General features: G+C 49.0%; 1 protein-coding gene across 1 annotated transcript in view; it reads left to right on the plus strand.

Moving 5' to 3' along the window:
- The window catches only part of LOC117357250 (histone-lysine N-methyltransferase 2D-like), a 468534-nt gene that overhangs the window by 169804 nt on the left and 285728 nt on the right, over positions 1-13002 (plus strand). Inside the window, 4 exon segments of the mRNA XM_033937621.1 lie at positions 6812-6928; positions 7054-7178; positions 7492-7672; positions 8034-8111. Coding sequence (XP_033793512.1) covers positions 6812-6928; positions 7054-7178; positions 7492-7672; positions 8034-8111 — 501 coding nt within the window.

Genomic DNA, 13002 nt, shown 5'->3' on the forward strand with positions numbered 1-13002 from the left:
TGGGGCTCGTGGCATACAGGAATGCAGGAGTGAGCTTCTTGAACTCCCGAATGACCCTGCGTCGCTAGCAGAATGGCTGCCACCAGTTCTTGCGAGACTTGCCTGTGCACCTCGAGCCCTGAGCCCCGATCGGCGATTCGAAGGAGGAGCGCAGTCCTGCCCATACACCGCTGGACCATCAGGGACAACTAAAAAGGTACTGGGGGGAGGGGTGGAGGTGGTGGTGGTAAAAAATTTTATCCCAGGACAAGCAGGCAGGTATTCTCACTAGTGGGTGATGTCATCCGACAGAGCCCCGATACGGACATCTTGCAAGCATGTCTTGCTTGAAGAAACTCAGAAGTTTCGAGATGCCCGCACCGCGCATGCGCCAGTGCCTTCCCGCCTGATGGTCCGGGCGCGTCTCCTCAGTTCTTTTTCTTCCGCGGAGCTGAGAAGTCTATCTTCAATTTGCGCCCATTGAATCTCTTTTTTTGCCTTCTATTTTGCCGCGGGTTGAGTTCTTTTGGCTCTCCTGTGCATTTATTTCTTTCTTTGATTTCTTTTTTCAAAAAAAAAAAATTTTCCTTCCGATACCGGGTCGGCCGCGTGGCTGGGGCCCCGCGCCTTCGATCTTGCGGCGGAGCTTTTCCGGCCTATGTCCCGGCCGATTACCGGGTTTAAAAATTGTAGCAAGTGCCAGCGTGCGATTTCGCTCACGGACCCTCATCGACGCTGCTTACAGTGTCTTGGACCGGATCACTTCCCGAAATCGTGCCGGCCTTACTCCACTCTGACGGCGAGAGCGTTTAAGCGCCGCTGTCTGCTGTGGGAGTCCATGTTCAAGATGGAAGCTTCATCGGATCCTGCAGCTTCGACATCGACGGGTGCTTCGACTCCTTCTGCGAAGCCCTCTGCCTCCCCGGCTGCTTCGGGCCTCCTGAAACCGGCATCGTTCACACCGGTTTCGGTCCCGGCTTCGGCGCCGGTGCCTTCCTCCGTCTCCTCGGAGCAGGTATCGACCCCGACAGTTCCACCGGTGGTGCTCAAGGTGCCGAAGACTGGCAAGCAGAAGCACGCAGCACCGAAGGAGCGCGGAGACCGTGCGGAAGGGCCCCCTTTTGGTGCGGATCCCTCCATATCGGCTTCGTTGCGGTCCCTTCTGGAGGCTCAGTTCGTGGAGCTCATGCAGACCATGGGGCCTCGGCTGATTGCCACCATCCAGGGTGACCTCCCAGCTTCGGCTTCGAGGGGTGGACCGCCCCCTCCTCCTCCTCCTCCTCCTCGCCGCACGACCTCGTTGCTCGGCGAGGAGGAGCGCGAGTGGTGTCCGGGTCCTCGAGGAGGTCCTCCGTTAGTGCTGTGCCTCCTTTGGAACCGATTCCCTCGAGGAGGGCCTCCCTTAGTGATATGCCTCCCTTGGAGCCCATCCCCTCGAGGAAAGCCTCGTTTAGTGACCTGCCTCCCTTGGAACCGATTACTCCGCCCCATGACTCAGTGTGGCGTCCACCTTCGGGGCCACCCAGTCCTGGGCATAGCAGGAAGCAGGACGAGTTCTTCCGAACCCCCTATCAAGCCTGGGCGGCGTCGGGGGAGGCGCCGACTCTTCCGCCTCTGCGATCGACGGCATCGAGTCCGATCTGCTCCTTGGAGGCGTCTGACCCAGTTTCTCACAGACGGGCTCGATCCCCTTCCAGGCATCGAGAGGGGCATCGATCCAGACATTCTTCGAAGCATTCCTCTCGGCACTCGACCGTCTTGCCTCAGAAGAAATTGCCTCGGTTGGGGTATGCTGCTTCGACTGGGTCTCCTCCTCCGGGCCCGGAGTTCGAGGACCCCGAGGTTTTCTACTCGTCCTGTTGCTCGCAGGCCTCTCTGGAGCCTGAAGCCTCTTCTTCTTCTAGTCCGTCTCGCAGACCGGCGATGGCGGACCAACTGTCCTTTTCATCGTTCCTCAGGCAGATGGCAGATGACATGGACATTACTCTCGATGCTGGGTCTCGATATTCCAAGGAGTACCTCGATACCATGCACTTGCCCCGTCCTCCGGCAGAGTCCTTGCGGCTTCCCCTGCACAAGCTCCTCGACCAGACCTTCATGCGATGCTTCGAGTCTCCTTACTCTATCCCTGCGGTCCCTGGCAAATTGGATGCGCGGTACCGCACGGTGCATCATAAAGGCTTCGAGGGTCCTCGGCTTTCTCACCAGTCCCTCCTGGTCGAATCCTTGTTCAAGCGATCTCATCCTGGCCAGTTCTATGCTTCAGTGCCTCCGGGCCACGAGGGCAGAACCATGGATAAGTTTGGTCGACGCATCTATCAGAATTCGATGATGACGTCTCGAGTCCTGAATTACAATTTCCACTTTGCAGCCTACTTGGAATTTTTTCTACCTGTGCTTCGGAAGTTCACACCCTACATCGAGTCCCAGGCTAGGTTTGAGTTTGAGGAAGTGGTTGCTTCGCTGTCCCAACTTCGGCTTCAGTTAATGCAATCTGCCTATGATGCGTTCGAGCTCTCAGCCCGAGCGGCGGCCTGCTCGGTGGCGATGCGCCGGTTGGCCTGGTTGCGGACCATTGATATGGACCCGAATCTTCAGGACCGCCTGGCGAACGTCCCGTGTGCTGGGGCGGATCTTTTTGACAAATCCATCGAGACTGTCACGAAGAAGTTGTCTGACCACGAAAAGTCCTTCCAATCTATCCTTCGGCCGAAGCCTAAGCCTCAGCAGTCTCGACCTTCTCGCCCGCCGTTGATTTATCAGCGGCGTTATCAGCCGAGGCAAACTCCACCTGCGAGGCAACCGGCGAAGCGACAGCTTCTCCAGAAGGGTCAGCCTAAGTCTCAGTCGCCTGCTGTCCCTAAGACCACTCAGCCTTTTTGACTGTCTCGTCGAGGGCATAACCGACCTCGTTCTGCCTCCCCCTGTTTTTCCCATCGGAGGGCGCCTCCATCATTTTTATCATCGCTGGGAGGCCATAACAACCGACCTCTGGGTCCTTACTATCATCAAGGAAGGATACTCTCTTCATTTCCATCGGGTCCCTCCGGACCACCCTCCAAGAGAGTATCCTTCCAACTTGACTCAGACCGCCCTTCTTCAGGAAGCTCAGGCTTTGCTACGGCTTCGTGCCGTAGAGCCGGTCCCGACGGACCAACTGAACCAGGGGTTTTACTCCCGGTACTTCCTTGTTCCGAAGAAGACGGGCGACCTGCGACCCATTTTGGACCTCAGGGTCCTCAACAAATTCCTAGTCAAAGAGAGGTTTCGCATGCTGACACTTGCTTCTCTCTACCCCCTCCTCGAGCAGAACGACTGGTTATGCTCTCTGGATCTCAAGGAGGCCTACACTCATATTCCCATTCATCCGGCCTCTCGCAAGTTCCTCAGATTTCGGGTGGGACATCTCCATCTGCAGTATCGAGTGCTTCCATTCGGCCTGTCTTCGTCCCCCAGAGTCTTCACCAAATGTCTGGTGGTGGTGGCCGCGGCCCTCCGGAACCAAGGTCTTCAGGTATTCCCCTACCTCGACGACTGGCTGATCAAGGCTCCCTCGGCCTCAGGGGTCATCTCAGCGACCCTGTCAACGATTCTGTTCCTGCAGAGTTTGGGATTCGAGATCAACTTTCCCAAGTCTCATCTACAGCCGACCCAGTCTCTTCCCTTCATTGGGGCTGTCCTGGATACCGTACGTCTCAGAGCATTCCTTCCTCCTCAGCGCATGGATGCTCTCCTTCATCTCTGCCAGTCTGTGTCTTCTCGCCAGACCATCTCAGCGAGACACATGATGGTCCTCCTGGGCCACATGGCCTCTACAGTTCATGTGACGCCGTTTGCCAGACTCCACCTCAAAATTCCTCAGTGGACCCTGGCATCTCAGTGGACTCAGGTGTCGGATCCGTTGACTCGACACATCACAGTCACTCCTGCTCTTCGGCAGTCTCTACTCTGGTGGATGACCTCTTCGAATCTATCCAGAGGTTTGCTGTTTCATTCTCCTCCCCACCAGAAGGTTCTCACAACCGATTCCTCGACCTATGCCTGGGGAGGGCATCTGGATGGGCTTCGCACTCAGGGATTCTGGACCTGTGCGGACCGACTCCATCAAATCAATCTTCTGGAGCTCAGAGCCATCTTCAATGCTCTTCAAGCTTTTCAACATCTGCTTCACGACATGGTGGTCCTCATTCGCACCGACAATCAGGTCGCCATGTATTATGTCAACAAGCAGGGGGGCACGGGCTCGGCCTCCCTCTGCCAGGAAGCTCTCAGAGTCTGGGATTGGGGCGGTTCGCCACAACGCCTTCCTCAAAGCTGTCTACATTCAGGGGAGGGACAATGTCTTGGCGGACAAACTGAGTCGTCTTCTCCAGCCTCACGAATGGACACTCCATTCCAAGCCCCTTCATCAGATCTTTGCTCAGTGGGGAACGCCTCAGATAGACCTCTTTGCGGCTCCCCACAATTTCAAGCTGCCTCAGTTTTGCTCCAGGATCTACGCTCCTCATCGCCTCGAGGCAGATGCTTTTCTGCTGGATTGGGGGAATCGCTTTCTGTATGCGTTTCCGCCATTCCCTCTCATTCAAAAGACTCTGGTCAAGCTGAAGTCCGAACATGCCACCATGATTCTGATAGCTCCTCGGTGGCCCAGGCAACCTTGGTTCTCCCTTCTACTTCAACTCAGCAGCAGGGAACCGTACCTACTTCCAGTGTTTCCTTCACTGCTTACTCAGCATCAGGGGTCTCTGCTTCATCCCAACCTGCAGTCTCTCCACCTGACAGCTTGGTTCCTCTCAACGTAACTCCGCACCAGTTTTCCCAGGCGGTGAGGGATGTCTTGGAGGCTTCCAGGAAACCTGCTACTCATCAATGCTACTCCCAAAAATGGACTAGATTTTCTTCATGGTGTATTTCCAATTCTAAGGAGCCTCAGTGAGCCTCCCTATCCTCTGTTTTGGACTATCTTTTACATCTGTCTCAGTCTGGTCTCAAGTCGACATCTATATGAGTCCACCTGAGTGCTATTGCGGCTTTCCATCAGCCTCTACAAGGGAAACCTCTCTCTTCTCATCCTGTGGTTTCCAGATTTATGAAAGGACTTTTTCATGTCAATCCTCCTCTCAAACTGCCTTCAGTGGTTTGGGATCTAAATGTTGTCCTTTCTCAGCTTATGAAACCTCCTTTTGAGCCTCAGGGCTCCACTAAAGTTTCTCACTTGGAAAGTGGTTTTTCTGGTGGCCCTCACATCTGCTCGCAGGGTCAGTGAGCTTCAGGCCTTGGTGGCAGACCCACCTTTCACAGTATTCCATCATTACAAGGTGGTCCTCCGCACTCACCCGAAATTCCTGCCTAAAGTGGTCTCTGAATTTCACCTCAACCAATCCATTGTGCTTCCAGTGTTCTTTCCAAAGCCTCATTCTCATCCTGGAGAATCAGCTCTTCACACTCTGGACTGTAAACGTGCTTTGGCTTTCTACTTGGATCGCACCAAATCACACAGAACTGCTCCTCAACTTTTCGTCTCCTTTGATCCAAACAAGTTGGGACGACCTGTATCGAAGTGCACCATCTCCAACTGGATGGCGGCTTGTATCTCTTTCTGCTATGCCCAGGCTGGATTACCCCTTCCCTGTAAGGTCACAGCCCATAGGGTCAGAGCAATGGCAGCCTCTGTAGCCTTCCTCAGATCGACACCGATTGAGGAGATTTGTAGGGCTGCCACTTGGTCCTCGGTTCATATGTTCACCTCTCATTATTGTCTGGATACTTTCTCCAGACGGGATGGGCAGTTTGGCCAAACTGTGTTACAAAATTTGTTCTCCTAAGTTGCCAACTCTCCCTCCATCCCATTGAGGTTAGCTTGGAGGTCACCCACTAGTGAGAATACCTGCCTGCTTGTCCTGGGATAAAGCAATGCTACTTACCGTAACAGTTGTTATCCAGGGACAGCAGGCAGCTATTCTCACGTCCCACCCACCTCCCCTGGGTTGGCTTCTCTGCTAGCTACCTGAACTGAGGAGACGCGTCCGGACCATCGGGCGGGAAGGCACTGGCGCATGCGCGGTGCGGGCATCTCGAAACTTCTGAGTTTCTTCAAGCAAGACATGCTTGCAAGATGTCCGTATCGGGGCTCTGTCGGATGACATCACCCACTAGTGAGAATAGCTGCCTGCTGTCCCTGGATAACAACTGTTACGGTAAGTAACATTGCTATTTGCATCGGCCAGGTCAGGAGACGGGAGGAATCTCTCCTGGCCCGGCCTACCACTAGACCACTAGAAGTGGAAGAGAAGGTGGGACAGGGTGCAGAGTCTAGCAGGGAGAGGGGACAAGGTGCAGGGCCTAGAGCCTAGCAGAGAGAGGGGACAGGGTGCAGTGCAGAGCCTGGCAAGTAGTGAGGGGGACTGGCTGCATAGCCTGGTAGGGAAGGGGGGGAAGAGGGCTGGGTGCAGAGCCTGGGAGGGAAGGGGACTGGGTGCAGAGCCTTGCAGGGCAGGGAGGGAAGGGGTCTTAGTGCAGAGCCTGGAAGGGGAGGGCATGAGGGAGAGGACACTGGGTGCAGGGCATGGCACTTGAATATTAAGCCCCCGTCTTATATTCGAGTCAACCATTTTATTTTATTTTTTTTATTTTTATTTTTTTCCTCCTTTGAGGGGGGGGGGATTGGGGGTCTCGACTTATATTCGAGTATTCAAGTTTTCATCAAATAACAGTTTGAGAAAGAGGAAGTCCATGAGAGAATATTCAGTTAGAATGTGAAAAGATATAGGCCTCATTGAGGGTACAAATGTGGAAATAATGAGCTTGGATTTTAAATATGTTTTTCCTGAAGGTATTGGTGGTTTCATGGTGCGGCAGCGGAAATCTCACACACGAACAAAGAAAGGCTTGGCTGCACTGCTGGAAGCATGCCGAGAAAGCTTGAACACAGAGATGCATCCCGAAGAGGGTATGATTAGATTTTAGGAATATTGTTGATTCAGTCCCCTCACCCATGGGATACAAAATAAATCAGCAATTCTGTGTACTTTATGTATTTCTGGAGGCTATATGTAATGAGGCTGCTTTCTCTAGCTTCATCTGCAGATCCTGTGGTAGAGGGAACTATAGAGTCCAGCATTGCAGAAGTGGATGATAAGAAGAAGAGACGTGGAAGGAAGAAGAGCAAGTTGGAGGATATGTTCCCTACATATCTTCAGGTTTGAGAGTACAGCACTTGCCCCGTGACATACGAGTCTCCCTAGCAGAAAAAAAAACTGTTTGGAACAGAAGCTTTAGAAACTGAAACAAAACCAGTTTTAGACCTGCTAATGCATGTGCATCCATTCACCTCTGAGTACTTCAGTAGGGTATGGTGAAAACCAGTAGACATGCACTTGCCCTTTGAGGTCCACATATGTCTGGCATGGTTGTAATGTTCTGGCTTGCATAGACATTTTGCAAATATGATTTCTTTGTACCTTGATATCATTTCTTGTTTCATGATCCGTTCTGTGTTTCCATCAACTGCAGGAGGCTTTCTTTGGCCGAGAACTGATTGACCTGAGTCGGAAAGCATTGCTGGCAGCAGGAGACAAAAATACTGGCCCATCTGTGGGTCAGGTAGGTCAAAGCATCAAAGCTGGCATCTATGCTTCTGGCATGGTCCAGAAGATTGCTGTGAATGGAACAGAAACTCCAGGGCAGGAGAGAGGTAAGCAAGAGAGAACATAGGAAGAAAGTGAAATAATTTGGTTTCCTATTGACTATGAAATGTGGACCACTTTGTTTTTAAAGATGTGACATGATATTGTTGTAGAGCTGATAACATGATGGAAGTTGTACATACCAATGTTTTCTTTCATTGCTGAGGCTGCTTTAGTTTTTGGAGTGATAGAAATGTCCCTCTTGCCCTAAGTGGAAGAGACTTAGATTATAAGCTCTTTTGTAACAGGGAGATAACTACAGTACCAGAATATAACATGTTTTGAACAAAATCCTGAAAAAAGGCTCATGGATGTTTTCATACCCTTGTTCAAGTAAGACCAACCTGGTGTGTGCTGTTCTGTCCACAGGCGATGACAACTTGATGGCCAGTTCTCTGGAGGGACATGAGATGTCTAAAGCTCTTGTAATTAAAACAGAAACATCAGGTGAGTACCTAGCATCTATTACTGATTGCCTGTAGGAAGAATTTGCATTTCTTATGGTTTGATACAAAGAGGGACATATACTAAATTTATAAAAATATGGGGGCCATTGACAAAATATTGTAATGAATGAATAGCTGAATTTCTCTTCTTCTTTTCTTCTTTTCAATATTTTCTTTGTGACACACATGGAGGGGGGGTAGTGAAAATAATTTTTACAAAATATGCTATAATATGATATACAATATGTAATGAATGATTGGAAAGTACTAGAAGGGAGGGGGGAGGGAGAGGGGATAAAAATATACTTAGAATATTATGTATTAGATATAAAAGTGATATTGTGTATTCATTAATTGTATTTCAATATTTTGTACACTTCATGTAAAATTTGAAAATGAATAAAAATTATATACAAAAAAAAAAAAAAACTTGATGTGTGTTTTGGCAGGGGGGTATACAGTACCTTATTTCTCAAGCTACTGATCTGAGGGAGAGGTTGTAACATAGAAGCATGATGGCAGATAAAGGCCAAATGACTCATCTAGTCTGCCCATCCACAGTAGCCATTATCTCTTCCTCTCTTTAAGAGATTCAAGGTGCCTATCCCAGTGCATTGTAATAAAGGGGCTCCATGGATAGGGCAGTAACCATTCATGATGTACTAAAAGGGTTTGGAAAAGGTGGGTGCGCTTATCTATTCCCCCCACCTTCCCCTTATAGTGTGTGCATTTGTATATATGAACACACATACAGTAACCTGAGGCAGCACAAAAACATATTTAAGTATAAATTTCTTCAAGTACTATTTATTACAATATCAGCTACAATATGATTATTTGGAATAATACTAATATCTTAATAGACAAAAAAATCCTATAAACTGTCCTAATAGGAAAAATGATATAATATTTGGTTTCCTAATCAAATGAAGTCAAACCCTTCTTACAGCTACAACTTGAATATGATTTACTACTACTACTTCTGTAGCGCTGCTAAATGTATGCAGTGCTGTACATTAAACATGTAAAAGACAATCCCTGCTCAATAGAGCTTACAATCTAAATAAAACAGACAAAACAGAACAAATGGAGGTTAGGGAATTTCTCTGGAGACAAGCAAGGGATATGCAGGCACACTTGTTGGTGAAGTCCTGTGACTGAGCCTTTGTGCCGGTGCTCTCCCCTAGCTAAATAAGCTTTTGGCTTACTGGGCATGTGAGGAGTCCCTACACCCAGAGCCCCTCCCCTCTGCTGTCAGTTTTTCTTTGACTGTTCCTGTCAGTCAGCTCATTCTTCTCTTCATAGAATTAAAAAAACAAAACAAAAGAGAAAAGTAGCTGTTCCGGTACATCAAGTCCTTCAACACCTTTAGTTGACAAATTGGCAAAAGCCCCTATCAGTTTCCACGGCGTCTTAAGTGTCTAGAGCTGAAGTACAAGATTCAAGCTGCACCTGGGCACAACCTACCGCAGCTACTTCATCAATCAATGGTATCAGAATCAGCTATTAAAAAGGCTAAGGCTTCAATGGGGTTGTTGTCAGCACCCCCAGGGAAGGATCTTCGCCTCCTTGACTCCATGGACCGCAAAGTCTATCAAGGATCCATGCTTTCATCAAAAATCATTGCTTATCGGTTGTAAATTCGCCATTTTCTACATTCTATATTTCAGCAATTAGATTCTGCCCCTCCAGAAGCGATACCAGAAATCTACATACCATTTGATTAAAACCAACTATGATGCTTATTACATGACATTTCGTACTGCGGCAATGGCCATAGCAGCCAGGCGCTCAGCATGGCTGCGAGCATGAGATCTTAGAGAGGATCTCCATGACAGATTGGCGGATGCTCCCTGCTTAGGAGACAGTCTTTTTGGTGAGAAGGTGCAGGCAACTTTGACTCAACTTAAAGAGGATTCCTCAGCTAGTAGAGAGCTCTCAGTACATTCTTCAGATCATTTCCAACAGTTTGGACGCCCTTCTTCATATTCTTATCGAAGAGCGTTTCATCAGCAGTTTTTTCAGCAGTATTATCCTTGGTGCAGGTTTATTCTGTATAGCTGCACTGCTCTTCAGAGATCACAGCTTTCTCTTTACACCTAGAAGCAGTGCTTGAGAGACAGGAAACAGTCACCTACACCTCAGCTTCCTGTGCTTAAACCTAGTCCCAGTTTTTGACCATCTACCAGTGGAGGGGGCAGCTAACACAATTTATTTCAGCTTGGCTGGCCATCACAACAGATCAGTGGGTTCTCAGCATAGTTTCCCAGGGGTACGTCCTCAGTTTCCTTCACAACTTCATACCCTCCCAGCCTCCGGGCCCTTCCAGGGCTCTCTGCTCAACAACAATGCCATCGAGCAGGTTCCAAGTGTTCAAGCGAATCAAGGATTCTACTCCCAGTTTTTTTCTTTTTCCCAAGAAAACACAAGGCCTTCATCCCATTCTCAACCTCAGGTCCCTCAATGCCTACCTAAACAAAGAGAAGTTCAGGATGATTTCTCTTCCAGTAATTCTTCCTTTCTTAACAGCAATACGACTGGATAGTCGCCCTAGACTTCAAGGATGCATGCACTCACATTCCAATTCATCCTTCCTACTGGCACTTCCTTCGCTTCATTCTGAATCAACATTTTCAATGCAATGTCCAGCCTTTTGGCGGCACCGAGAGTATTCACAAAGTGCCTAGTGGTGGTAGCAGCTCATCTGCAAAAGCAACACCACAGGGTAGTCTCTTATTTGGACGATTGGCTTCTAGTAGTTCACTCAAAGGACCAGTTACTACTCTTTATTCAGACCACAGTTCGAATCCTCTGGTCTCTAAGGTTTATCATCAACTTCCAAAAATCCAATCTGACTCCAACTCGCTCCTTCACGTTTATCAGAGCTCTGCTAGAGACAGACACTGCAAGGGCTTATTTTCCTCGAGACAGATATCAGTCCATCATTGTTCTGGTGGACCTTTTCTGCCAGCTCACACCAATCTACATCTCCTGGGTCACATGGCAACCTTGATATCCATAGTGCCGAATGCAAGATTCCACATGAGGCCTTTACAGTTGCACCTAAAGTTGCACTGGGATCAGTGCCATAAGTCTCTCGCCAAGTTGGTTTCACTTCCTGCAAAGATTCAGGATTCCCTCCCTGTCCCTACAAGAGGGTTGTCCCTTTCAGCCTCCACCTCCTCTTATCACTATAAAATACAACTTGGTCTCAGCCTTCATCAAACTACACTTCCCCCTCCCTATTTGCAGTTTCGATATTTGCGGTTTCTATTATTTGTGGTTTTTTTCCCCTCAGGGCCCCCCCCCCTCGAGAATCGCTCATTGGCAGCCCGCGTAAAAAAAAAAAACAAAAACAGTCCCGGGACTTGGATCGGGATGAGGAGGGAGGCAATTGAAGGAGGCGGAGGGGGGGGGGTCATCATTGGTGGAGGGGTGCGATTGGAGGCGCTGGAGGCGAGCATCTGCCCCAGGAGCATGGACCTTACCTGGTGGTCTAGCGGTGACGCAGGGCAGGAGCGATCTTCCTACACTCCTGCCCCATGCAGAGCCGTGCTGTGAGTTCCCATGGTCTTACGAGACTACAACAGAGAGTTCCTAGAACCCTAGAACTGAAAGGTATTGGCGGGATAAAAGACATCAAAGTAATGTAATGTAAATAGGTGGAAAATTGTGAATTTCTATACAAGTATGCGGGAAAACGCTATCCCCCCTTTTGGTGATAAAAAACCGGCGCATCCACTTCCACCCAGACCATGCAGTGATCCGACACCTCCCCAGGGCCTTCCTCTGCCAAGGAGATTAAAGAAAATAAACTTTGATGAACAAAAATGTAATCCAAGCGGGAATAAGTACCATGAGCCCTGGAGAGGTGCATGCAGTCCCATTCCCTTGGATGTAAAGATCTCCAAGTATCTATTAAATTCAAGGCTGAGATGACTGTCTTAAGTCATTGTGAAGGCCCTCTCCCCAGATAGCAGACCAGTGGACTAGTCCACATCGGGATCCATAACCAGATTTATATCTTCCAGATCTGTTAGGTTTGCCAATTGATATAGATTACAAAGGCCTAATAAATGCTTATAAAAGCTTTTATCTCTGTGTGCTGGGCCATATACCACTAGTAGCGTGAGGTCTCTCCCCTGTAAATTAAGGTGAAACAACAGAAATCTGCCATGGGAATCCTTATTCAGAGTAACCACTTCACATTGTAGGGACTTGTGAACCAATACTGCCACTCCTCCATGGCATCCTCCTGAAGAGAAGTAAACCTTCCTTAACCAATAGCGCTGGAACTTCAGATGCTCCGCATCAGAAAGTCTGGTCTCCTGGAGACATGGTATATCGGCCCCATGGCGCTGTAAGGATTGTAGAATTTTTGTGCATTTTATAAGAGAAGTAATCCCTCCCACATTCCAGGAGACTAACTTAGCAGAAGTAGAGTGTATACCAGAGAGAAGAATTACCCAAAAGATAATTTCCCAGAGAGAAAGAGCGAGAGGTGCCCAGCCTTCGCCTCCCACCTGGTCGAGCTGCGAGGAGACATAAACATAAAGAAATGAGAAGTGAACAACGATTTATATTCCAGGAGAACACAATATCCTTGCAGATTCCCTCAGCAAGAAACTCGATCCTCATGATTAGACTCTCAATCCTGCCATCCTACAACAAATAGTCCAATAATGGGGAACCCCTCAAGTGGATCTCTTTGCTTCTCAAGACAATGCCCAATGCAGTCAATTTTGTTCATTCCGTCCAGTTCCTCAAGCCATAGCAAGAGATGCTTTCTCCATTCACTGGGAGAACAATCTGCTTTATGCCTTCCTACCATTTCCTCTAATTTCCAGAGTGTTTCAGAAGGTTCCCAGAGACAAAGCGCATGTCATATTCAT

This window comes from Geotrypetes seraphini, chromosome 3 (genome assembly GCF_902459505.1).
Source record: "Geotrypetes seraphini chromosome 3, aGeoSer1.1, whole genome shotgun sequence".
Lineage (NCBI taxonomy): Eukaryota > Metazoa > Chordata > Amphibia > Gymnophiona > Dermophiidae > Geotrypetes > Geotrypetes seraphini.